Genomic DNA, 27,895 nt, shown 5'->3' on the forward strand with positions numbered 1-27,895 from the left:
TATTAATAAATGAATTGGATACATTAATAAATGAGCTTGAAACAAGGAACAAGTTCATAGGGCTCTCATGTAAAAATATGTAAGTACAAACTAATTCCAGGTCCTGCAAATCATTTAGCATATAGAACAGCATTAGAGCATAGAATGGATGACCCTGCAAATTCATGAAATATTATTAGAAATATTCAACTTAATAAAGAACCGATGCACAATATTATGCTAGATTCTATTAAAGTATTAATAAACTAAATTATGTCTATTGTGTCTGCTTCTCTCCTCAACATCAACCCCATAATCCACACACACATTTTCATAAATGCTAACATGATCAATAATATTTATATGAAAGGAGGGTGTGAAGGCATGGAAGAAGGAAAAAATCAAAACATGTAATTTTAGCAAAAGATTACAAATCTATAATTTCCCTAAAATAGAAAGCAAAAAGTCTACAACACATAAGGGTGTTCTTGAGAAGCTATATATAGAGAAATACAAAGATAATGGTAAAATATCAATGATCACGAAGTCAGCATCCATCAGATTAAGATTCAATTTCTTTAACAAGTTAAACATTGAACAATTAACATGTCAGGGAATACGCCAATCAGAGTTACAAAAAGATTACCGCGGTCGAATTATGATTATTATACAGAAAACAACACAGCCTTACAAGTCACTATATGGTTTAGGGAACTCTTAAAAACTTTTATGGGGAATAAAATTACACATTAAGCAATAATATCAATTTCGTGACCACCGATATTTGTATGTTTAAAAGAGAAAACCTACCACTGACTAGAGGTACAATGTTAGCTCAGAAGAAGATTATTGAAACACCCATCATAAAGCAACCTACGGATACCCACAGGCTTAATCGTTCCCCTGTTTCAGCAACAACTCAAGAAGATAAAAAATCACTGATTATCATCCAATCAAATATATTTTTATACTCACTTACTTTGTAGCATCTCATTTTAGAGCTTTCTAGGCAAAATAAATATCTAACATAAAAATATATTCCTTAATACATCCCCACAATGGTAAAGCTAGGACTCAAGGATTCCACCATAATTTAGCCTTGTGAAGATCACAGGACATTAAAATGCATTTTGAAGGAGGAATGCTCTAAAACAACTAGGATTTATAGAAAAGATACATAAATATCCATAGAAGTGGTTGAGGTTGTAAAAGATGAATATTGGCACAGAAATAAAATGAGATTACAACTAAAATCCAAACCTTCTCTATTTGCATCCATCATAAAATCATAATGAATTATTATATCCCTAGATTTTCAACCAAGAAAGGTAAGTCATAAACACTCACTAAGAATCCATATCCTTCTTGTTTAAAGGTAAGCAGGTGCGGTACAACTAACTATGGTTTGATAAGTCAGGATTGGACTAGGGTTAATAAACTGATTGATTTAAAGAATTGCAGTACATGATAAATTGACAAATGGAAAAATCTTTAGAGCATCAAGCACATGGAGCAAAGCAAAAAAAAAAAAATTACAGAACCAAAGGAAAAAGTAAAACGATAAAAATCCATGGTAAACCAAATGCAGATATGGCTTCTTCCCTACCCTTCTTTCTGCTCCAGTCATTTCCATAGCATAAACAAAGAAAACAACTAGATATTTGAAAGCGCACATGCAAAATTAAAATGAAACTTCACACAGTAGTAAATCAAATAGGAGACTGTTACCTATTCTTGCCGCCTTCCAAAAGAACCCACGAAATCTGTTGCAAAAGAACTTGATGAGTTTGGAAAACTCTAAATTAAATTGACGATGATCAAACATTATTAACAGCAAAATTATTAATCTAATTTATATATGTTAATTAAATTAATTTTGCTGTGCAGGGTTTACTTGGGCCGAAAAATAATTCTGGTGCAAGTCCAATCACATTCAGCCTTTAGTTTTGATAATATATGATGAATATGGCTGAATTGATTTTGTTATCTTACTTGGGCCAACTTAATCAAACTGAAAATGCTTTCCTATGTGTTTTATGTATGATCCAAAAATTCATCAGGAAAGCAAATGTTACCAATTGGGCCAGATTAAATTTTGTTGCTACCAAGCCCAATATTATTTTTTATGAATGTTTCCAACCTTGGTCCGAAACCAAGTTAAAAAGAAAACAATTTGGCTCCATGTTTTCAACGGATTCCATTTCCTTATTAGAGATGGATTTCAAAACTAAATTGCTAGCATTGGAAACATGAGAGAGAATTTGACATTGATTTGATTGAAGGCATCATTGCTACACGCCACTCTAAGAGAAGTAAAAGCAAGTTATTTTCAATTAATTTGTTTAATCACTTTGAATTGCTTTTCTTTAGATTCTCTCTTCTCTCTCATTCTTTCTTCTTCTTCGGTCATTGTCCAGGAAATAATGGAAGCTATGTTCAGCTACCAAAAGAAAGAAGGAGCGGCATGCAACAAGACCATCAAGCTAATGATGGCAAGAAAACATTTTAAAATAAAAATGAGCTATGGCTGAAATTGTCATCAAATATGGATAGATTTGGTGAGGTAATCTTGGGTTCTTCATGCTCAAAAAGGAAGAAGAAGATCTCGGCCAGCAAGGTGAGATTCTTGGAGGCATGGCTTGTCTTTGATTATGCTCAACCACCACAGGAAGTAGCTAGAGTGGCGAAGTGATGGAAGAGGCAGAGATTGGATCACATGAAGCCATCATCATCATGAAGCATCAAGGGCCAGAAATCCATCTTGGAGAGCAAGCCAAGGATGGAGAGCTCAGATTGATGAAGAGTGATGACCAAGGAAGGACTTGAGGTAATTGCATGTTGGTTATTGCATGGTTATCTCTTCTCCTTAAGGCACAGGATTTTCAGAGCTACCTAAGCTTACAGATTTTCTTCTCCTTCAATGTATTATGTTTAGTATTTTTCTGTTTAATTTTGTCAGGTCTTGAGTCTCATGGAAAAAGGCAAACAGTGAGGTTTGTATGAAAAAGCCATAGAGCGAAAAAAGGCAGAGAGTGCAAAATTAAAAGAAAAAGCCATAGATGTCTTAGAGTTCTTTTGTTCATCTATGTTGTGTTTCATGATTCTGTGGGAATCCCCTTGTAAGTTGGGTTAGCACTTTACAGTTTGTAATCAGGTTGATTATAGTGAAATTTCATCATTGTTGTGATGGAGACTGGATGTAGGCTGCACTACACTTAGCAGCTGAACCAGGATATATCTGGGTGTAATCTTCCTTCTCTCCTACTCCATTTCTGTTTTCTACTGCACAGGAGCAAAAACCAAAAATGTCTCGTGCCAAGTGACGAGACAAAATGAAAAAGTCTCATGGCTAGGGATGAGCTAAAAATAGAAAAGTCTCCTCTAAGTCCAGCAAGTGTTAGCAAGCAAAAAGGGGGCTAAGATTCAACCCCCCTTCTCTTAGCCACTGAAACCATCAATTGGTATCAGAGCTTGGTCTCAAAGAGATCAAGCTTTGCAGCTTGGAGTAAAGATCCTCATGGCAGAAAACAGTGGCGCAAATGTGGTGTCATATAATCTGACTGAAGGTCAATCAAGCAACAGACCTCCTCTTTTCAATGGGAAAAATTATACCTATTGGAAGGAGAGGATGAAGATATTTGTACAAGCAGTGGATTACAGACTTTGGAAGATTATCCTGGAAGGGCCTCAATTTCCAACTACCACAAGTGCTGAAGGAGTAGTCTCTCTCAAACCAAAAGCAAGATGGACCGAGGAAGATAGGAAGAAGGTAGAATTAAATGCCAAGGCAGTAAACCTGCTCAACTGTGCTATCAGCTTTGAGGAGTACCGACGGGTATCACGATGCACAAACGGCAAAGAAAATCTGGGACAAGCTACAAATCACTCATGAAGGAACCACCATTGTTAAGAAGACTCGGACAGACATGTTGAACAGAGAATATGAAATGTTTGCAATGAAGGAAGGAGAATCCATTGATGAACTGTTCGAACGGTTCAACACCATCATTGTTGGCTTAGATGCTCTGGGAATTACACATTCAGAATCTGTGCTAGTGAGAAGAGTGTTGAGATGTCTTACAAAAGAATGGGAAACAAAAGCTTTAATTATTTCTGAGAGCAGTGGCTTAGATTCCATGACAGTTGATGATTTGAGAGGAAATCTTCTTGCTTTTGAAAACACCTATTTGAAAAAAGATTCAAAAAAGAAAGAAATTGCTTTTTCTTCTGTAACTAACCCTCTGGATGATGAATCCAGTGATAACTCTTCTGAAAATGAGTTTATGTTGTTTGCAAAAAAATTCAGGAAAATGGTGAAGCTCAAAGGCAAAGGCAGCAGCTCAAGGAAGATGAAGAAAGACCTTAGCAAAGTAACCTGTTACAATTGCAAGGAAATGGGGCATTTCAGATCTGATTGTCTCAAGTTAAAGAAGGAGGAAAAGCCGAAAAGAGTAAAGAAGAAGGGACTGGTGGCCTCATGGGAAGACTTGGAAAATGACTCAGATGATGATGATGAAGAAACCGAGACCAAGTCACAACCATGTCTCATGGCAGATCACATAGATCAGGTGTGTCTAGCATCCAAACGGAAAGAAAATATGTGGTAAATGGACAGCAGATGTTCTAGGCATATGACCGGAAAAACAACCTTCTTCATAAAGCTTGATGAATATGATGGAGGTCTTGTCACTTTTGGTGATGATGCAAAAGGAAAAATAGTGGTTGTTGGAAAAGTTGGTAAAAATTTTTCTTCTTGTATAAATGATGTTCTCCTTGTACATGGTTTGAAACATAATTTGCTTAGTGTTAGTCAATTGTGTGATTTGGGTTTTGAAGTTGTTTTTAAGAAGTTTGTTTGTTTGGTTGTTTGTGAGAAAACTGGGGATATTTTATTTGAAGCTAAAAGGTGTAACAATGTGTATGGATTAACTCTTGAGGATTTAAAGGAACAAAATGTAACATGCTTTACATCTCTTGAATCTGAAAAATGGCTTTGGCATAGAAAGTTAGGCCATGCTAGCATGTACCAAATTTCTAAGCTAGTCAAAAAAAATTTGGTTAGAGGAATTCCAAACATCAAGTTTGATAAGGATCTTACTTGTGATGTTTGCCAATTGGGCAAACAAGTAAAATCCTCTTTTATATCAAAAGATGGAATCTCAACCAAAAGGCCATTGGAGATATTACCTATTGATCTTTTTGGTCGTACTAGAACTCAAAGTTTAGGAGGAAAATACTGTGGTCTTGTGGTGGTAGATGATTACTCTAGATTGGGTTGGAAATTTTTTATTGCTCATAAGAATAATTCTTTTCATGCCTTTTCCACTCTTTGCAAGAAAATTCAAAATGAAAAGGATTTGAAAATTTCTCATTTGAGAAGTGATCATGGAAGAGAATTTGAAAATCAAGACTTTGAAAAATTCTGTGATGACTTAGGAATTTCTCATAATTTCTCATGTCCTAGAACCCCCCAACAAAATGGGGTGGTTGAAAGAAGGAATAGAAGTCTTCAAGAGATGACTAGGGCTATGCTATGTGAGAATGAGATTCCTAAATTTTTATGGGTTGAAGCTGTGAACACAGCATGTTATATTTTGAATAGAACGATCATTAGAAAAGGGTTAAAGAAACCCCCTTATGAGCTATGGAAAGGAACCCCTCCAAATCTTAAGTACTTTCATGTTTTTGGATGCAAATGTTTTGTGCTTAATAATAAAGAAAATCTTGGAAAGTTTGATCCAAAATCCTATGAAAGAATGTTTGTTGGATATTCCACCACAAGCAAGACCTATAGAATTTATCTCAAGGAGCATAGGACTATAGAGTAATCCATACATATTACTTTTTGTGATTCTAACTTAATTCCCAGTACTGTGATAGATAATGATTCAGATGGTGAAGAAACTGGAACAAGCAAAGAAAATTCCAAATCTGTTCAGAATAAAGAATCTGCCAGTCCAGTTTTGTCTCGTCAGATTGGAGGAGACATTTCCATTTTGTCTCCTGAGCAGGCACGAGCAACTGAAACAGTGAGACCACCAGAAGTTCATCAAAGCTCTACACCTGTCCGAAAGCCTAGAGAATGGAAGTCCATGAGGGGTTATCCTCATGACTTCATCATTGGTAATCCCTTTCAAGGAGTAACAACAAGATCATCCACCAAAAGGCAAACCGAACCTAGCAATCTTGCTCTCTTGTTACAAATAGAGCCCAACAATGTCAAACAAGCTCTTGAGGACCCATCATGGGTTAAAGCAATGCAAGAAGAGCTTGCTCAGTTTGACAAGAATGAGGTTTGGACACTAGTACCTCATCCGGATGGTAAGAAAGTTACCGGTACTAAGTGGGTATTTAAAAATAAGCTTGGTGGGGATGGACAAGTTGTTCGTAACAAGGCTAGATTAGTGGCCCAAGGTTACGATCAAGAAGAGGGTATAGATTTTGATGAGTCTTTTGCTCCGGTAGCTAGAATGAAAGCAATTAGATTGCTTCTTGCCTATACCGCCCATAAAGGTTTCAAAATATTTCAAATGGATGTTAAGTGTGCTTTCCTTAATGGCTTTATTGATAGAGAAGTGTATGTGGCACAACTCCCCGGTTTTGAACAAAAAGAGTTTCTAAATCATGTTTTCAAATTAACTAAGGCTCTTTATGGTCTTAGACAAGCTCCAAGAGCTTGGTATGAAAGGCTTAGTGCCTTCTTGTTGGAAAATCAATTTCAAAGGGGTACCACCGACACAACTTTATTTATTAAAGCATCTAATGATGATATACTCCTTGTTCAAGTTTATGTTGATGACATTATATTTGGATCGGCCAACATTTCCTTGTGTGAAGAGTTTGGAAAACTCATGACTAGTGAGTTTGAAATGAGTTTAATGGGAGAGCTTACTTTCTTTCTTGGCCTCCAAATTAAACAAACTCCCAGTGGTACTTTTATTTACCAAGGAAAGTATGCAAAAGAACTTATTAAAAAATTTTGCCTAGAAAATTCCAAATCAATGGGTACACCGATGCATCCCAACACAAAACTTGAAAAGGATGATGATGGTCAAGATGTGGATGAAACAAGGTATAGGGGAATGATAGGTTCACTCATGTACCTTACCTCCTCTAGACCGGACATTGTCCAAAGTGTGGGTGTATGTTCAAGATTCCAATCTCACCCAAAAGAATCACATCTCACGGCTGTTAAACGCATCATTAGATACATTAAGGGAACTTGTGATTATGGATTATGGTATCCTAAATCTGATGACTTTTGTGCAGTAGGGTTTTGTGATGCAGATTTTGCGGGAGATAGAGTGGATAGACGAAGCACATCCGGCATGTGTTGCTTCCTTGGAAGCTCACTCAATATGTGGTCAAGCAAAAAGCAAGCCACAGTGGCTTTATCCACAACTGAAGCAGAATACATTTCCGCATCTGCATGTTGCACTCAATTAATTTGGTTAAAAACACAATTAGAAGATTACAGATTAAAGATCAATAGTATACCCTTATTTTGTGATAATATGAGTGCTATAAACATTTCAAAAAATCCTGTTTTGGACTCAAGAACAAAGCACATTGAAATTAAATATCATTTCATTAGAGAACATGTGCAAAAGGGAACTATTGATATTCAATTTGTAAAATCTGAAGACCAAATTGCTGATATTTTTACAAAACCCCTCTGTGAAGATAGATTATGCACCTTGAGAAAAAGTTTGGGAATGTTTGATTTAAGTTTCATTGAAAATCTGTGAATTTTTAACTCTGTTCAGTTTTGTCTCGTAGGTTAGGACGAGATAAAAATGCAGGCTTGATGGAGGAGCTATGAGTAAGGGGGAGGCAACACAGATTTAAATTTTCATGGGCCCCACCTAATAATTCCTGACCCCACCATGGCAGTTTAGTTAGTTATTCTTTCTTTGAAAAATAAAATCACAAAATCCCTTGGATTGTCTTTTCATATCTTGTTGGAAGAAGCATATTGTCAAATCATATCTTTTCCTTCCAACTAATCCCTTGATTCAAGGAAAACCATTTTTTATCATTTTTTGAAACTCCCATTTGGTTAATAACCGCGCCATTATGGTCATTAACTTCCCCATCATCTCTCTCCAATCCACATTTATTGCACCACTAACCTCCTTCCACCCTCATTCTCTTTCAGCATTCACCCTTTCATATTCAACTCCTCCATTCATCCTATCATGAAAAAGAAAATTGCACTTAGGAGAAGTAACCGAACCCCCATTTCAAAAAACCCACCTTTTTCATCACCTCCAACCCATACGCATATCCATCTCCATTCTACCTCCTCTTCTACTCATTCCCCTCCTTCCAAAAAGACCGAAACCATGCGCCGTAAGGTAGTTGCTCAGAAAACTTCAGGGAAAGGCAAAACTGGAAAGACCAAGGAACCTAGTGTTGAAGAGGATGAAGACAAGTCACATACCTCGCCCCTTCAATCACCACCGAAAAGATCCACCCCACATGCAAGAAGCTCTCAAAAGAAGCAGAAAAGCTTTGTGTTACATGATACTAAGGAACCTGCGAATTTGGAGTCACTTGAATTCAAGAACAAGCATCACAAAAATCACTCACATTTTGATCCTTCTCGGTTCTACTCATGTGCTTTCTATGAGTTTCACAAAGATGTTCTGATGAAACGTCATCTCTGCCCCTCTTACTTGGTGAACCTTGAAAACCTGGCCAACAAAGGAATCAACTTTTCTTCTCTATTTGATGCTCTGAAATGGACCCCCTTGGTTCAGATTCAGAAACTTATTTACCCGGGGCTGATCCGGGAGTTCTATGCAAACATGCGTTTGATTGATGGCTCGATCCATTCTTACGTCAAGCATGTTTATATGACCCTCACCCCTCAAACTATAGGTGCTACTCTTGGGTATGAAGATGAAGGACCAAAAGTTTACATGATTGATAAGTGGGATGATCAAGTTGGCGTTGCACAGCAAACAGTCTTGCAACACATCTGTGCAAATCTTTCAGGTTTAGATGGACTAATCCCAACTCATCGAGCACTCGGCCCTGAAAACTCTCTATTGCACCGTATTATCACTCACATCCTCACTCCACAAAGCGGTTCTCATCATAGAGTAACAGTTTCTGATTCTATCATTCTCTTTGCTCTTATCACTTCTACTCCAATTTCATTTGCTTATATTATGATACGTCATATGTGGGAAGCCGTTAAAAGTACTAAAAAGGCTAATCTTCCATATGGCATGTTCCTCACATGTATATTTGAGTATTTTAAAGTTGATTTGTCTAATGAATCTGTTGAGAACAAGGTTTCAATGATTAAAGGAGGAGGAGTTTCGGGCAAGAAAGGCAAGCGGTCTGTTCACTCTGAACTATCTCTCAGCGATCTAGAGAGCCGTCCTGAACCCTCAAATGTCACTACATCAATCCGGGAGGTGCTCAGTGAGTTCCGCAACATGTCCAAGTTGATGTTCAAATCCCACAAGACTGTCCGGAAATTGGAATATGAACAGGAAAGGGCTTGGAAGAAGTGTCACAAAAGGGTTGGCTTCATGATTAAGAGCTTTGATGATGAAATGGGGACAGGGGATTACGAAGATGATTCCGGTTCAGAGTTCAATCTTTCTGATGATTAATGACTGTTTCTTTACTTTTATTTGATATTGGCTCCATTAGGCTCAATCTGTTTTTTGTAGGAGCATGACTTGATACTCACTGCTCTATGATACTTTGATACACTCTTGTTACTTTATTATGGATATTTTGTTGTGTTGTTCATATTTTGTGCAAGTGCCCCTTGATGACAAAAGGGGGAGGAAATTGAAACTAATGAAACAGGGGAAACAGGGGATGAAATTTTCAATTGAAAATTCATGATCACCCTTGTTCAAAGAATGCATGTTGTTATTGCATTTGTTTCACTATGGTCACTGCTGTTTGAAATGCATTTGGCATTTGGTTTATGATAATGTTTGACAATATATTTGTATTGATCATATGAATGCCTGGTTGTTGATTTATCTTGATGAACATGCTTGTATTGAAATAGGAATATTCTTATTCATCTTGGTAAACATGTTGGTTTGAAAATTTATTTTTGGTAGTTCCTTTTAAAGCAACATGTTTACCAAGATGAATAAGAATATTCCTATTTCAATACAAGCATGTTCATCAAGATAAATCAACAACCAGGCATTCATATGATCAATACAAATATATTGTCAAACATTATCATAAACCAAATGCCAAATGCATTTCAAACAGCAGTGACCATAGTGAAACAAATGCAATAACATGCATTCTTTGAACAAGGGTGATCATGAATTTTCAATTGAAAATTTCATCCCCTGTTTCCCCTGTTTCATTAGTTTCAATTTCCTCCCCCTTTTGTCATCAAGGGGCACCTGCACAAAATATGAACAACACAACAAAATATCCATAATAAAGTAACAAGAGTGTATCAAAGTATCATAGAGCAGTGAGTATCAAGTCATGCTCCTACAAAAAATAGATTGAGCCTAATGGAGCCAATATCAAATAAAAGTAAAGAAATAGTCATTAATCATCAGAAAGATTGAACTCTGAACCGGAATCATCTTCGTAATCCCCTGTCCCCATTTCATCATCAAAGCTCTTAATCATGAAGCCAACCCTTTCGTGACACTTCTTCCAAGCCCTTTCCTGTTCATATTCCAATTTTCGGGCAGTCTTGTGGGATTTGAACATCAACTTGGACACGTTGCGAAACTCACTGAGCACCTCCCGGATTGATGTAGTGACATTTGAGGGTTCAGGACGGCTCTCTAGATCGCTGAGAGATGGTTCAGAGTGAACAGACTGCTTGCCTTTCTTGCCCGAAACTCCTCCTCCTTTAATCATTGAAACCTTGTTCTCAACAGATTCATTAGACAAATCAACTTTAAAATACTCAAATATACATGTGAAGAACATGCCATATGGAAGATTAGCCTTTTTAGTACTTTTAACTGCTTCCCACATATGACGTATCATAATATAAGCAAATGAAATTGGAGTAGAAGTGATAAGAGCAAAGAGAATGATAGAATCAGAAACTGTTACTCTATGATGAGAACCGCTTTGTGGAGTGAGAATGCGAGTGATAATACGGTGCAATAGAGAATTTTCAGGGCCGAGTGCTCGATGAGTTGGGATTAGTCCATCTAAACCTGAAAGATTTGCACAGATGTGTTGCAAGACTGTTTGCTGTGCAACGCCAACTTGATCATCCCACTTATCAATCATGTAAACTTTTGGTCCTTCATCTTCATACCCAAGAGCAGCACCTATGGTTTGAGGGGTGAGGGTCATATAAACACGCTTGACGTAAGAATGGATCGAGCCATCAATCAAACGCATGTTTGCATAGAACTCCCGGACCAGCCCCGGGTAAACAAGTTTCTGAATCTGAACCAAGGGGGTCCATTTCAGAGCATCAAACAGAGAAGAAAAGTTAATTCCTTTGTTGGCCAGGTTTTCAAGGTTCACCAAGTAAGAGGGGCAGAGATGACGTTTCATCAGAACATCTTTGTGAAACTCATAGAAAGCACATGAGTAGAACCGAGAAGGATCAAAATGTGAGTGATTTTTGTGATGCTTGTTCTTGAATTCAAGTGACTCCAAATTCGCAGGTTCCTTAGTATCATGTAACACAAAGCTTTTCTGCTTCTTTTGAGAGCTTCTTACATGTGAGGTGGATCTTTTCGGTGGTGATTGAGGGGGCGAGGTATGTGACTCGTCTTCATCCTCTTCAATACTAGGTTCCTTGGTCTTTCCAGTTTTGCCTCTCCCTGAAGTTTTCTGAGCAACTACCTTACGGCGCATGGTTTCGGTCTTTTTGGAAGGAGGGGAATGAGTATAAGAGGAGGTAGAATGGAGATGGATATGCGTATGGGTTGGAGGTGATGAAAAATCTGGGTTTTTTGAAATGGGGGTTCAATTACTTCTCCTAAGTGCAGTTTTCTTTTTCATGATAGGATGAATGGAGGAGTTGAATATGAAAGGGTGAATGCCGAAAGAGAGTGAGGGTGGAAGGAGGTTAGTGGTGCAATAAATGTGGATTGGAGAGAGATGATGGGGAAGTTAATGACCATAATGGCGCGGTTATTAACCAAATGGGAGTTTCAAAAAATGATAAAAAATGATTTTTCTTGAATCAAGGGATTAGTTGGAAGGAAAAGATATGATTTGACAATATGCTTCTTCCAACAAGATATGAAAAGACAATCCAAGGGATTTTGTGATTTTATTTTTCAAAGAAAGAATAACTAACTAAACTGCCATGGTGGGGTCAGGAATTATTAGGTGGGGCCCATAAAAATTTAAATCTGTGTTGCCTCCCCCTTGATCATAGCTCCTGCATCAAGCCTGCATTTTTATCTCGTCCTAACCTACGAGACAAAACTGAACAGAGTTAAAAATTCACAGATTTTCAATGAAACTTAAATCAAACATTCCCAAACTTTTTCTCAAGGTGCAGAATCTGTCTTCACAGAGGGGTTTTGTAAAAATATCAGCAATTTGGTCTTCAGATTTTACAAATTGAATATCAATAGTTCCCTTTTGCACATGTTCTCTAATGAAATGATATTTAATTTCAATGTGCTTTGTTCTTGAGTGCAAAACAGGATTTTTTAAAATGTTTATAGCACTCATATTATCACAAAATAAGGGTATACTATTGATCTTTAATCTGTAATCTTCTAATTGTGTTTTTAACCAAATTAATTGAGTGCAACATGCAGATGCGAAAATGTATTTTGCTTCAGCTGTGGATAAAGCCACTGTGGCTTGCTTTTTGCTTGACCACATATTGAGTGAGCTTCCAAGGAAGCAACACATGCCGGATGTGCATCGTCTATCCACTCTATCTCCTGCAAAATCTGCATCACAAAACCCTACTGCACAAAAGTCATCAGATTTACGATACCATAATCCATAATCACAAGTTCCCTTAATGTATCTAATGATGCGTTTAACAGACGTGAGATGTGGTTCTTTTGGGTGAGATTGGAATCTTGAACATACACCCACACTTTGGACAATGTCCGGTCTAGAGGAGGTAAGGTACATGAGTGAACCTATCATTCCCCTATACCTTGTTTCATCCACATCTTGACCATCATCATCCTTTTCAAATTTTGTGTTGGGATGCATCGGTTTACCCATTGATTTGGAATTTTCTAAGCCAAACTTTTTAATAAGTTCTTTTGCATACTTTCCTTGGTAAATAAAAGTACCACTGGGAGTTTGTTTAATTTGGAGGCCAAGAAAGAAACTAAGCTCTTCCATTAAACTCATTTCAAACTCACTAGTCATGAGTTTTCCAAACTCTTCACACAAGGAAATGTTGGCCGATCCAAATACAATGTCATCAACATAAACTTGAACAAGGAGTATATCATCATTAGATGCTTTAATAAATAAAGTAGTGTCGGTGGTACCCCTTTGAAATTGATTTTCCAACAAGAAGGCACTAAGCCTTTCATACCAAGCTCTTGGAGCTTGTCTAAGACCATAAAGAGCCTTAGTTAATTTGAAAACATGATTTGGAAACTCTTTTTGTTCAAAACCGGGGGGTTGTGCCACATACACTTCTCTATCAATAAAGCCATTAAGGAAAGCACACTTAACATCCATTTGAAACATTTTGAAACCTTTATGGGCGGCATAGGCAAGAAGCAATCTAATTGCTTTCATTCTAGCTACCGGAGCAAAAGACTCATCAAAATCTATACCCTCTTCTTGATCGTAACCTTGGGCCACTAATCTAGCCTTGTTACGAACAACTTGTCCATCCTCACCAAGCTTATTTTTAAATACCCACTTAGTACCGGTAACTTTCTTACCATCCGGATGAGGTACTAGTGTCCAAACCTCATTCTTGTCAAATTGAGGAAGCTCCTCTTGCATTGCTTTAACCCATGATGGGTCCTCAAGAGCTTGTTTGACATTGTTGGGCTCTATTTGTTACAAGAGAGCAGGATTGCTAGGTTCAGTTTGCCTTTTGGTGGATGATCTTGTTGTTACTCCTTGAGAGGGATTACCAATGATGAAGTCATGAGGATAACCCCTCATGGACTTCCATTCTCTAGGCTTTCGGACAGGTGTAGAGCTTTGATGAACTTCTGGTGGTCTCACTGTTTCAGTTGCTCGTGCCTGCTCAGGAGACAAAATGAAAATGTCTCCTCCAATCTGACGAGACAAAATTGGACTGGCAGATTCTTCATTCTGAACAGATTTGGAATTTTTTTTGCTTGTTCCAGTTTCTTCACCATCTGAATCATTATCTATCACAGTACTGGGAATTAAGTTAGAATCACAAAAAGTAACATGTATGGATTCCTCTATAGTCCTATGCTCCTTGAGATAAATTCTATAGGCCTTGCTTGTGGTGAAATATCCAACAAAGATACCTTCATAGGATTTTGGATCAAACTTTTCAAGATTTTCTTTATTATTAAGCACAAAACATTTGCATCCAAAAACATGAAAGTACTTAAGATTTGGAGGGGTTCCTTTCCATAGCTCATAAGGGGTTTTCTTTAACCCTTTTCTAATGATCGTTCTATTCAAAATAGAGAAAGTATAGGGAGCCAATGACCTAAGCGTACAATGTGTACAATGAAGGTTTAAAAAGTATTAGAGATATTATTATTAGTGTTACATTGTCCTGTCAGGTTACGCTTTTGGGATGAGTGGTTTCAGGACATGGTATAAGAGTTCCAAATCCGGAAGGTTAGGAGTTCGAACCTTGGTGAACCCAAAATTAGCTTTTTATAACATGAGATGTTTATTATCCCTAGTATCCAGATGGTTATCCCTGGTATCCGGATGGTTATTCTGCATAGTATAGGTGATGTTCATTTGATTCATAAACCAAATATTTAGCCCATTGTACACATTGTACACTTAGGCCATTGGCTCCCTAGCACTACTCTTCAAAATATAACATGCTGTGTTCACAGCTTTAGCCCATAAAAATTTAGGAATCTCATTCTCACATAGCATAGCCCTAGTCATCTCTTGAAGACTTCTATTCCTTCTTTCAACCACCCCATTTTGTTGGGGGGTTCTAGGACATGAGAAATTATGAGAAATTCCTAAGTCATCACAGAATTTTTCAAAGTCTTGATTTTCAAATTCTCTTCCATGATCACTTCTCAAATGAGCAATTTTTAAATCGTTTTCATTTTGAATTTTCTTGCAAAGAGTGGAAAAGGCATGAAAAGCATCATTCTTATGAGCAAGAAAAAGTACCAAACCCAATCTAGAGTAATCATCTAACACCACAAGACCACAGTGTTTTCCTCCTAAACTTTGAGTTCTAGTAGGACCAAAAAGATCAATATGTAACATCTCCAATGGCCTTTTGGTTGAGATTCCATCTTTTGATATAAAAGAGGATTTTACTTGTTTGCCCAATTGGCAAGCATCACAAGTAAGATCCTTATCAAACTTGATGTTTGGAATTCTTCTAACCAAATTCTTTTTGACTAGCTTAGAAATTTGGTACATGCTAGCATGGCCCAACTTTCTATGCCAAAGCCATTTTTCATATTCAAGAGATGTAAAGCATGTTACATTTTGTTCCTTTAAATCCTCAAGAGTTAATCCATACACATTGTTACACCTTTTAGCTTCAAATAAAATATCCCCAGTTTTCTCACAAACAAACTTCTTCAAAATCCAAATCACACAATTGACTAACACTAAGCAAATTATGTTTCAAACCATGTACAAGGAGAACATCATTTATACAAGAAGAAAAATTTTTACCAACTTTTCCAACAGCCATTATTTTTCCTTTTGCATCATCAAAAAAAGTGACAAGACCTCCATCATATTCATCAAGCTTTATGAAGAAGGTTATTTTTTCGGTCATATGCCTAGAACATTCGCTGTCCATATACCACATATTTTCTTTCCGTTTGGATGCTAGGCACAACTGATCTATGTGATCTGCCATGAGACATGGTTGTGACTTGGTCTCGGTTTCTTCATCATCATCATCTGAGTCATTTTCCAAGTCTTCCCATGAGGCCATCAGTCCCTTCTTCTTTACTCTTTTCAGCTTTTCTCCTTCTTTAACTTGGGATAATCAGATCTGAAATGCCACATTTCCTTGCAATTGTAACAGGTTACTTTGCTAAGGTCTTTCTTCATCTTCCTTGAGCTGCTGCCTTTGCCTTTGAGCTTCACCGTTTTCCTGAATTTTTTTGCAAACAACACAAACTCCTTTTCAGAAGAGTTATCACTGGATTCATCATCCATAGGGTTAGTTACAGAAGAAAAAGCAATTCCTTTCTTTTTTGAATCTTTTTTCAAATAGGTGTTTTCAAAAGCAAGAAGATTTCCTCTCAAATCATCAACTGTCATGGAATCTAAGCCACTGCTCTCAGAAATAATTAAAGCTTTTGTTTCCCATTCTTTTGTAAGACATCTCAACACTCTTCTCACTAGCACAAATTCTGAATGTGTAATTCCCAGAGCATCTAAGCCAACAATGATGGTGTTGAACCGTTCGAACAGTTCATCAATGGATTCTCCTTCCTTCATTGCAAACATTTCATATTCTCTGTTCAACATGTCTGTCCGAGTCTTCTTAACAATGGTGGTTCCTTCATGAGTGATTTGTAGCTTGTCCCAGATTTCCTTTGCCGTTGTGCATCGTGATACCCGTCGGTACTCCTCAAAGCTGATAGCACAGTTGAGCAGGTTTACTGCCTTGACATTTAATTCTACCTTCTTCCTATCTTCCTCGGTCCATCTTGCTTCTGGTTTGAGAGAGACTACTCCTTCAGCACTTGTGGTAGTTGGAAATTGAGGCCCTTCCAGGATAATCTTCCAAAGTCTGTAATCCACTGCTTGTACAAATATCTTCATCCTCTCCTTCCAATAGGTATAATTTTTTCCATTGAAAAGAGGAGGTCTGTTGCTTGATTGACCTTCAGTCAGATTATAGGACACCACATTTGCGCCACTGTTTTCTGCCATGAGGATCTTTACTCCAAGCTGCAAAGCTTGATCTCTTTGAGACCAAGCTCTGATACCAATTGATGGTTTCAGTGGCTAAGAGAAGGGGGGTTGAATCTTAGCCCCATTTTTGCTTGCTAACACTTGCTGGACTTAGAGGAGACTTTTCTGTTTTTAGCTCGTCCTTAGCCGCAAGACTTTTTCATTTTGTCTCGTCACTTGGCACGAGACATTTTTTAGTTTTTGCTCCTGTGCAGTAGAAAACAGAAATGGAGTAGGAGAGAAGAAAGATTACACCCAGATATATCCTGGTTCAGCTGCTAAGTGCAGTGTAGCCTACATCCAGTCTCCATCACAACAATGATGGAATTTCACTATAATCAACCTGATTACAAACTGTAAAGTGCTAACCCAACTTACAAGGGGATTCCCACAGAATCATGAAACACAACATAGATGAACAAAGGAACTCTAAGACATCTATAGTTTTTTCTTTTAATTTTGCACTCTCTGCCTTTTTCCGCTCTATGGCTTTTTCATACAAAACTCACTGTTTGCCTTTTTCCATGAGACTCAAGACATGACAAAATTAAACAGAAAAATACTAAACATAATACATTGAAGGAGAAAAAAATCTGTAAGCTTAGGTAGCTCTGAGAATCCTGTGCATTGCACTCTTACTTCTAACTCCTTGCTCCAAACAGTGGTTGTTCTCCCTTTTTATAGAAGAGAGAAGCATCCACACTTGAAGCCAAAAAACCAAGCCAACTTCTTCTTCCTTCAAGAAACCGGTTCGGCCACACAGAGAGAGAAGAGATAACCATGCAATAACCAACATGCAATTACCTCTAGTCCTTCCTTGGTCATCACTCTTCATCAATCCGAGCTCTCCATCCTTGGCTTGCTCTCCAAGATAGATTTCTGGCCCTTGATGCTTCATGATGATGATGGCTTCATCTGCTCCAATCTCTGCCTCTTCCATCACTTCGCCACTCAAGACAATCTCTGCCTACTTCCTGTGGTGGTTGAGCAGAATCAAAGACAAGCCATGCCTCCAAGAATCTCACCTTGCTGGCCGAGATCTTCTTCTTCCTTTTTGAGCATGAAGAACTCAAGATTACCTCACCAAATCTATCCATATTTGATGACAATCTCAGCCACAGCTCATTTTTATTTTAGTATGTTTTCTTGCCATCATTAGCTTGATGGTCTTGTTGCATGCAGCTCCTTCTTTCTTTTGGTAGCTGAACATAGCTTCCATTATTTCCTGGACAATGACCGAAGAAGAAGAAAGAATGAGAGAGAAGAGAGAATCTGAAGAAAAGCAATTCAAAGTGATTAAACAAATTAATTGAAAATAACTTGCTTTTACTTCCCTTAGAGTGGCGTGTAGCAATGATGCCTTCAATCAAATCAATGTCAAATTCTCTCTCATGTTTCCAATGCTAGCAATTAAGTTTTGAAATCCATCTCTAATAAGAAAATGTAATCTGTTGAAAGCATGGAGCCAAATTGTTTTCTTTTTAACTTGGTTTCGGACCAAGCTTGGAAACATTCATCAAAAATAATATTGGGTTTGGTAGCAACAAAATTTAATCTGGCCCAATTGGTAACATTTGCTTTCCTGATGAATTTTTGGATCATGCATAAAACACATAGGAAAGCATTTTCAGTTTGATTAAGTTGGCCCAAGTAAGATAACAAAATCAATTCAGCCATATTCATCATATATTATCAAAACTAAAGGCTGAATGTGATTGGGCTTGCACCAGAATTATTTTTCGGCCCAAGTAAACCCTGCACAGCAAAATTAATTTAATTAACATATATAAATTAGATTAATAATTTTGCTGTTAATAATGTTTGACAATATATTTATATTGATCATATGAATGCCTGGTTGTTGATTTATCTTGATGAACATGCTTGTATTGAAATAGGAATATTCTTATTCATCTTGGTAAACATGTTGGTTTGAAAATTTATTTTTGGCGGTTCCTTTAAACTGTGATATCTAACAGCTGCAATGTTTTTGATGTGATCATGAGTGATTCAAAAATATTTTCTTACTTGAATAATATTGCTCTGATATCTTGACTGAAAATATTTGAAAATTTTTTGAACTACATTGTTTTGGAATCAGTTGATGTGTGTAAAGTTTGAGCAGATAATCAATTTATTGATAACAAATGAGTTTTGTGTATCATACAAATCTGCTCATAAATCAAGCATTCAACATTTTAAAATAAATATGTTGAATAACATTGTTACTTGAAGCTTGATTAAAATTGTTACAGGTTAGTGCTTCCCTTGGTAAAAACAGCATATATTAAGGCAAAGTCATGTGACAATTAGAAAGGGGGAGAAATTTAAATCTTCAAAGGGAGTACTTTATACTCAAATCTTTAAATTTTTTTCCATTTCAATTTTAATAATGTTTGTCATCAAGGGGGAGATTGATGAGTTTGGAAAACTCTAAATTAAATTGATGATGATCAAACATTATTAACAGCAAAATTATTAATCTAATTTATATATGTTAATTAAATTAATTTTGCTGTGCAGAGTTTACTTGGGCCGAAAATTAATTCTGGTGCAAGCCCAATCACATTCAGCCTTTAGTTTTGATAATATATGATGAATATGGCTGAATTGATTTTGTTATCTTACTTGGGCCAACTTAATCAAACTGAAAATGCTTTCCTATGTGTTTTATGCATGATCCAAAAATTCATCAGGAAAGCAAATGTTACCAATTGGGCCAGATTAAATTTTGTTGCTACCAAGCCCAATATTATTTTTGATGAATGTTTCCAAGCTTGGTCCGAAACCAAGTTAAAAAGAAAACAATTTGGCTCTATGCTTTCAACGGATTCCATTTTCTTATTAGAGATGGATTTCAAAACTTAATTGCTAGCATTGGAAACATGAGAGAGAATTTGACATTGATTTGATTGAAGACATCATTGCTACACGCCACTCTAAGGGAAGTAAAAGCAAGTTATTTTTAATTAATTTGTTTAATCACTTTGAATTGCTTTTCTTCAGATTCTCTCTTCTCTCTCATTCTTTCTTCTTCTTCGGTCATTGTCCAGGAAATAATGGAAGCTATGTTCAGCTACCAAAAGAAAGAAAGAACTGCATGCAACAAGACCATCAAGTTAATGATGGTAAGAAAACATACTAAAATAAAAATGAGCTGTGGCTGAGATTGTCATCAAATATGGATAGATTTGGTGAAGTAATCTTGGGTTCTTCATGCTCAAAAAGAAAGAAGAAGATCTCGGCCAACAAGGTGAGATTCTTGGAGGCATGGCTTGTCTTTGATTCTGCTCAACCACCACAGAAAGTAGCTAGAGTGGCGAAGTGATAGAAGAGGCAGAGATTGAAACATATGAAGCCATCATCATCATGAAGCATCAAGGGCCAGAAATCCATCTTGGAGAGCAAGCCAAGGATGGAGAGCTCGGATTGATGAAGAGTGATGACCAAGGAAGGACTAGAGGTAATTGCATGTTGGTTATTACATGGTTATCTCTTCTCTCTCTGTGTGGCCGAACCGGTTTCTTGAAGGAAGAAGAAGTTGTCTTGGGTTTTTGGCTTCAAGTGTGGAGGCTTCTCTCTTCTATAAAAAGGGAGAACAACCACTGTTTGGAGCAAGGAGTTAGAAGTAAGAGTGCAAGGCACATGATTCTCAGAGCTACCTAAACTTACAGATTTTCTTCTCCTTCAATGTATTATGTTTAGTATTTTTCTGTTTAATTTTGTCATGTCTTGAGTCTCATGGAAAAAGGCAAACAGTGAGGTTTGTATGAAAAAGCCATAGAGCAGAAAAAGACAAAGAGTGCAAAATTAAAAGAAAAAGCCATAGATGTCTTAGAGTTCCTTTGTTCATCTATGTTGTGTTTCATGATTCTGTGGGAATCCCCTTGTAAGTTGGGTTAGCACTTTATAGTTTGTAATCAGGTTGATTATAGTGAAATTCCATCATTGTTGTGATGGAGACTGGATGTAGGCTGCACTGCACTTAACAGCTGAACCAGAATATATCTGGGTGTAATCTTCCTTCTCTCCTACTCCATTTCTGTTTTCTACTGCACAGGAGCAAAAACCAAAAATGTCTCGTGCCAAGTGACGAGACAAAATAAAAAAGTCTCGTGGCTAGGGACGAGCTAAAAACAGAAAAGTCTCCTCTAAGTCCAGCAAGTGTTAGCAAGCAAAAAATGGGCTAAGATTCAACCCCCCTTCTCTTAGCCATTGAAACCATCAGAACTTGTCACTAATGTCACTTGTTCAGCAAGTTCTAAACATATGCTATGAAGAAAGCAAACAAATTTGCAAAATCCAAAAGATATATCCAATGATTCAAAGAATCAAAATATAATATATCTAGGTGAAGGATTCTAAAAGAATTGTGATTGACCGAGGCAAACATGTAAATTCACATGTGAATATTATCATACATTTGTAGAAAGAGTAAGGGTAACCGCAAACAATAGAAGCATAAACAGTGAAATGCTTCCCCTTGATTCAATGTTTAATATCGTCAAAATTAGGGACTCTATTCAATAACAGAAAATAATGGTGCCGCCATGCGCACACCATCACCATGGGGAAGTTGTGATGCTAAAGGTGTATCATCACATGTTTCAATCACAACCAAGAGTCACACCATATAGTTTCTTTTTTTTTTTTACCCTTCCCGATTTTGCTTTTGTTTCTTCAAAGGCTTTTTAGGTCAAAATCGCCCTCTAAAAAGATTTAGCAACCAAATTTATAAGACTTGGATTTAGTTAAGTATATCAAAATAACATTTAACACAGCAAAGATTGTTTGATAGGATAAATGAGTCAAGATAAGGGAACAAATCGTCCAAAGGTTAGATGTTCACAAGTCATTATCATGTGAGATTTCTCACCATTGATTTTAAAAAATGGGACCCAGACAAGAATGACATAAAAGAAAGAGTAAATAGCCAAATTGGTTGTCAAATTTTCAGATCAGACACTTTGGTCCCCATCAAATTTTTATTCACTAAAAGTCCTCGAGAGTTATTCTCGTCGGACAGAGTCCCTCGGTCACTTTCAATCAAATTTTCAATGTGTTGAACAAATAGGTCCCTAGTCCCCCTTCAAAATGACGAAAGGACTAATTTGTCTGGCGGGAGTAATTCTTGAGGACTTATAGTGAATAAATATTGGGGACCAAAGCATCCGATTTAGAATTCCTTGAGGACCAAATTGGGTGTTTTTTCTGAAAGAAATAATTTGATCATTCGAAAATTTAGATGTGTTGATTTTTCACAATGATACTTTGACTTAGGGTTGATGTGGTTGGGACTGGTTCACCTATAAAAAACGTGAGGCAACAAGCAAAAGTGAAGAAGAAAACTAGTTCAAGTCCTTCTAGATCATGGGGACAGGAACCTATATAATATGTAAAGGAGGAATAAACCAATGATGTAGAAATGTAAGTGAAGGAAGAGATCAACAAGTCTATTAGTGGTGAAATTAACATTGAAAGTTACGTGTAGTATATTGAAGACAATTATTCCAACCCCATGAGCATGTTTAGGTTTTTAAAACATTAGTTACTTTAAGTCCTAGAGAACTAAACATAACTATGTTTTGGTTCTGTAATTTGTTTACTCACTTATGCTACAGGACTTCTGTTGTAGCGACTTGTTAAATTTGCATCAGATTGATGATGATTGTGTGTTATCTATAAATGTTTGCATCTTGTGCCTTACTCTTCAATGTGATAACAATCTCACTCTCCTGTATCCTATTGCAGCATATTAGGGTTCAGCTGCTCTGTTTTAGTATTCAAGACTAATAACTATCTTGATTAAGAGAACTCTAAAATGTTCAATAAAAATAACATTAGGAGCACATTGAGGACAAGGAACTATATTATCCCCAATTGTTTTCCATGCTTAGATGTTTAGATAAGCTCCCAAACAAGGTAAACTGATAAAGGTTTAGAAAATGGGTGTTTTTGGTTAAGGCTAAAAATGGGATAGAAAATTTCATGGCTGAACTAAAGCTTCTCTATTTCTCCATTCTCCTCCATCTGAAAATCAAGAGAGTATCACATATGCCATTTTACTATGTAAAAGCTAGTCATCTACATCTAACATGTGGGCAAATTGAATTGCTTCAAGAAACATAAATTAATATCCTAACCCTAAAGTAAATACTATATCCTCACAACACCACACCAAAAAGCAGCATTCATAACGAAAGCATATGTACTAAGATGAAGCCATGATGGATAATCAACAGTTCAACATCTCCATAAACACTACACTAGTGCAATCTATTCTACATCCATTATCTATTACCTATCACTATCACATTTTACTAAATCCTGGATCAACAACAAGCAACAATGAAAGGTAAAACGTGTGAACGATCAGTATTATATATAGAAACGTATCTATATATGTATGTATGTATATAGATGCAAATACATACCCAGTTCTTTGTTCAAGGACTGCTGAAACTGCATTTTGAAGTAAGTGCAGGCACATATTCCCAGTAGTATCACAGTAAGGAACGAATGGAAATTGAATAGCGCGGACTGAAAACAAATGTGTAGTAAAATGGATGTCGAAAACCAAAAAAGCATTTTCTTACGCCAAGAATCAAAATGACGGGAAAAAAAAAGCTCATTCAAGAATCAGAATTGAAGATCCCTTACCATCTTCACATGTTAGAATTCACTATTCTTCACCTTTTCTTACGCCAACTGTAACAAAAACATAGCAAGATGTGAATCGTACAAGTAACAATTGAGTAAATAGACTCAAGAATAGATCTGATCTATTGAATGGTGGCATAGATCTTGAAAGGGAGGAGAAAAAGAGAGAACACGAACAAGTAAATAAGAAAATTGGTGGGTTACCAAAACTGAAGCAAATAATAATAATAATAATAATAATAATAATAATAATAATAATAATAATAATAATAATAATAAGGTGGAAACCCATGTAAAATCCACTTCAAGTGAAGTTGATACTTGAGAGCCGTTAGATAATTTGACTGATTTAACTCAATTTTTATCTAACGGCTCTCAAGTATCAATTTCATGTGAAGTGGACCACTTCACCTGAATTTTCACATCATCATAATAATAATAATAATAATAATAATACACCTCTATTCTCCATTAATTTACTTAATCTCCACTTTTGTTTTCTTTCTCTGTTTCTCTTTTATGGAATATTGAATAGAACTAAATAGGATATTAGGATTCATTTCTCGGAGGAATTCTTATGTAGTTATGTGGCTAAAAAATTTTACTATAGAAGATGAATATGTGCAATGTAATTCTATTAGTAGTATATGTGTTTTTATTTTGATATGGAATCAGTAATCGGACTGTCTGATTATTTTATAAATTAGTTTTTAAAATTTTTTTAATATCAAATCGGAGGTCCGATTTGTTTGTTGTAATTTTTTTTTATAAAAAAAAAATCAAAAATTGGAGGGTCCGATTTCCATATTTTAAACAAAAAAATTCCACATTTAAAAATAACACCCTTATCCATCCATAATTCTAAAAAACCTCATTTTCACCCCAATATCAAAAATAATTTCCGTAATTATGTAGTACTAGTATGTACTTATGTTTGGAAACCTTTAAAACCCAGTATGCAAAATTAAATTTCAAAATTCACAAAACTAGGAACAACGTCCAAACATAAATTAACAAATAACAAATGTGCAACAATAAATATTGCATCCAGAAGACATGTTCATCAAGTTGATTTTCTCAAAAGTTAAAATAATTTTTTTTTTAAATAGGCCATTGGTATTTTATAAGTGTTTGTTTGGGTCTATTAAATTATAAAAAAAATAAAAAAATATTTTTTATTGTGTTTAATAAAATTTCAATAATAAAAATAAAAATATTAAAAAATAATTTTTTTAAAACTATAATTTATATATTTTTTAATTTTTTATTTTAAAAAATACATATGTTTAACATAATAAATAGATAAATAATATTTTTATATTATTATAGTCAAACATAATTACTAAATAAAAATATATTTTTAGATAAAACATCTAAACATAAAATTATTTTATTTTTTTAAAGATTTAAAAAAAAAACACTTGAAAAAAAATCTTTACGTAATAGCACACTCAAACAAGCCCTAAGTTGGCGGGGACAATCCTTGGCGTGAATTTTGATGATTTTGATTGTAACGATCAAACTTTTAGCATGTTATGATTACACTAGAAGTTAAATATTACTAACTTGTTTTTTTTTATCTTTAACCAGAGGCAATCCTCACTTTTTTTTTGTTTACTTTTTTTTATTGTTTTCCAATAATATTTTTGTTTGCACATAAATCTTTTATAAATATTTTTAGCTATTTACTCTCTTTTTCTTTTTTTTTTCCCCAAAGTCAAAATATATTTTTTAGTCAATAGCCTTGAAAATTACTTTATTTTTGTTTTGTTTTATTTTTTTTAGTTTTTCACGACATTTTTTAGCTTGGCAGGTTAAACACTAATCTGTCGCAAATTTAAACTCTATTTAAAGTTTGTCATTGGCTAATGAATTATTATATATACACAAAAATTTAAATTTTTGATACTTATTTAAGTAGATTAGTGAACTATCCACCCATCCAAGCAAATATTGTTTTGCTTTTTCTTTGTCAAAACAATATTCAAACTCCAAGCAAATCTCACCAAAGAAAGAGGAAAACTCCAAGCAAATCAAATGTGAGAATTAGTTTTTGTTTGTTTCTTGGGGTTAGGTCTTTAGTTGAAAACAAATAAGTAACCGAAAGAAGAAAATAAATTACATTAAAGTTTTTTTGGTTTTGTTCTTTGTCAAACAACATTTAAACTTTTAGGTCCAAATAGATCAAATGTGATACTTAGAGTTTGCTTTGTTTTTTGGGCTTAGTTCCTTAGTGAAAGCAAATAGGTCACCAAAAGACAAGCAAATCGAATGTCAAATGAAAAAACAACTAACCCAAAGAAAAAAAAAAATGTTAGATATCAAATTTCCAATATATATTTTTCTCCAAGTAATTCAGTGTTTGCAAATCGAATAAGTGAAACTAAGAGAGGCTGGTCATACACTCGTACTTATACAAGTCCTTTGTTAGAGGTGGCGTTGTTTTCATGCAATGAACGTGGTCACTAGTACTAGCTCTTGAAAAGATAACATCATCACATGCAATCCATGACCCAGCATTAACTCCGTTCTACCAATTAAAGTAGGTAATACTTTATGTTGGGGGTTTTTCCAAAACAAAATGAACTAAGTAATAATACTCGAGTAAAATCTCATACTAGTTTTTAATAATTTTTGTATCAAATAAATGAATTTTAACAAAAAGAATTAATAAGTTAATTGTTGATTTTGTAAAATATTAGATAAATTAGTATTTAATAAAAGAAATAGACAAACTTATATCATCATAACTATCGTATTTTAAATAAAAAAATATGAGGAGACCAATACTTTTTATTAATATTAATCAACACTTTAACGAATATTTTGGTTTTATACTATTAAAATTTAAGATTTAAGTTTAGAATTTAGTTTTTAGTGTTTAGAATTTGACTAAGTATTAGTCAAAAATGATAAATTTTGTTAGTAGTAAAGTTTGCACTTTAAATAAATACTTAAATAGAAAACAAATACTCTATAGTGATAATCCAAAAAAAATTTGTTAAATATAAATTTTTTGATTATATTTTAAAATATAAATATTTAATGTTACATAACAGTCGAACTAAAAAAAATTAAAATTTATAAAAAAGAAAGTCAAATTGTCAAACTACAGGCACCAACTAATTTTGTTAATTACTCTGGCTAACACTTTTCTTTTTGACAGATGTTATGACTCTAGCCCCTTTTTTTTTGCTTTTAACAGATGTTATGACTTATGTCTCTAGCATTTAGTCACAAACTAATAAATTTAGGTTAGTTGAGTGGTCAATTTATTTGTCTACTTATGTAAGTTTTGGGAATTCGAATTCTGTCTTGTGCATACAGTAATTTATTGGCTAACGACAAATTTTTAAATAAAATTTAAATTCGTGACAGATTAATTCATGTCTAATTGGGTTGGATAATACAGCAACAAAAGAAAAAGTGAGATATAATGTGCTTTCACTCGATGTATAAAATAAAAAATATAGAAAAACAAATATTGAGTTGTTTACTCTCTCTCTCTCTCTCTCTCAGTTGAGCTCTTTGCTCATTGAACCTTGATGATGAGATAAGAGTATAAGACTTTACACATCTTTGGATTACAAATTAACTAAGCGGATATCATAATCTCTTAGCTTCTACAGTGGATATGTATGATTTTCATTGTATTGAGATTTTTTGCCAAAATTCAAAGCACATGCATGAAATAAAAATAAAATTAATATTAGTTAGTTATTGAAATAAAAATAATATAATAAATATAAACTAATTAATTAGTTATGAAATAAAAAATAGTTACTTTAATCTGAAAATAAAATAAAAAAATCTTTATTATAAAAAGATACTAGAATTTTATATATTTTTTAAATATATAAAATTAAATATTTTTTACACAATTAGTAGTCAAATTCTAAATAATAGAAGTCAAATATGTTAAATTATAAAATCAAAAGTCAAATAACAGAGGATATAATACAATCAAATAGTGTATAAAAAAACCCTAATTATTAAGATCCTGATAGTCGTCATCATCGTCGTCGTCGTTGTCCTGTTGGTGGAGCTGCTAAGGCAGTGGCCTAGGCGGTGATGTATATGCCCCTTGAGTAGCACTACTGCCACCAGAAGCAGCGCCTTTGCTAACAGCATGCATCTGATCTTTGTATTGCGCCATGTGGTGCTCTATCCGCTGAAGCTGCTCTAACTTCCGCCTCCACTCCAACCTGAGGTCATCTGTGTCTGTCAT

The 27,895-nt window shown here is 35.2% G+C and overlaps 1 protein-coding gene and 1 pseudogene across 2 annotated transcripts; both read right to left on the reverse strand.

Annotated features, from left to right (window-relative positions):
* LOC107623565 (uncharacterized) lies at positions 1 to 27,895 on the reverse strand (annotated as a pseudogene). Its single transcript, XR_015884166.1, has 5 exons — positions 27,749 to 27,895; positions 23,442 to 23,547; positions 1,708 to 1,742; positions 790 to 882; positions 1 to 154 (listed from the first exon to the last, which is right to left on the reverse strand). The product of XR_015884166.1 is annotated as an uncharacterized LOC107623565 (transcript).
* Positions 13,566 to 18,739, reverse strand: LOC148579206 (uncharacterized). Its single transcript, XM_088506307.1, has one exon. It carries the CDS (start codon positions 16,984 to 16,986, stop codon positions 16,060 to 16,062), a length of 927 nt encoding a protein of 308 aa, XP_088362433.1. The 5' UTR covers positions 16,987 to 18,739; the 3' UTR covers positions 13,566 to 16,059.

The sequence above is a fragment of the Arachis ipaensis genome, chromosome B10, assembly GCF_059453495.1.
Source record: "Arachis ipaensis isolate K30076 ecotype BB chromosome B10, ASM5945349v1, whole genome shotgun sequence".
NCBI classification, from domain to species: Eukaryota; Viridiplantae; Streptophyta; class Magnoliopsida; order Fabales; family Fabaceae; genus Arachis; species Arachis ipaensis.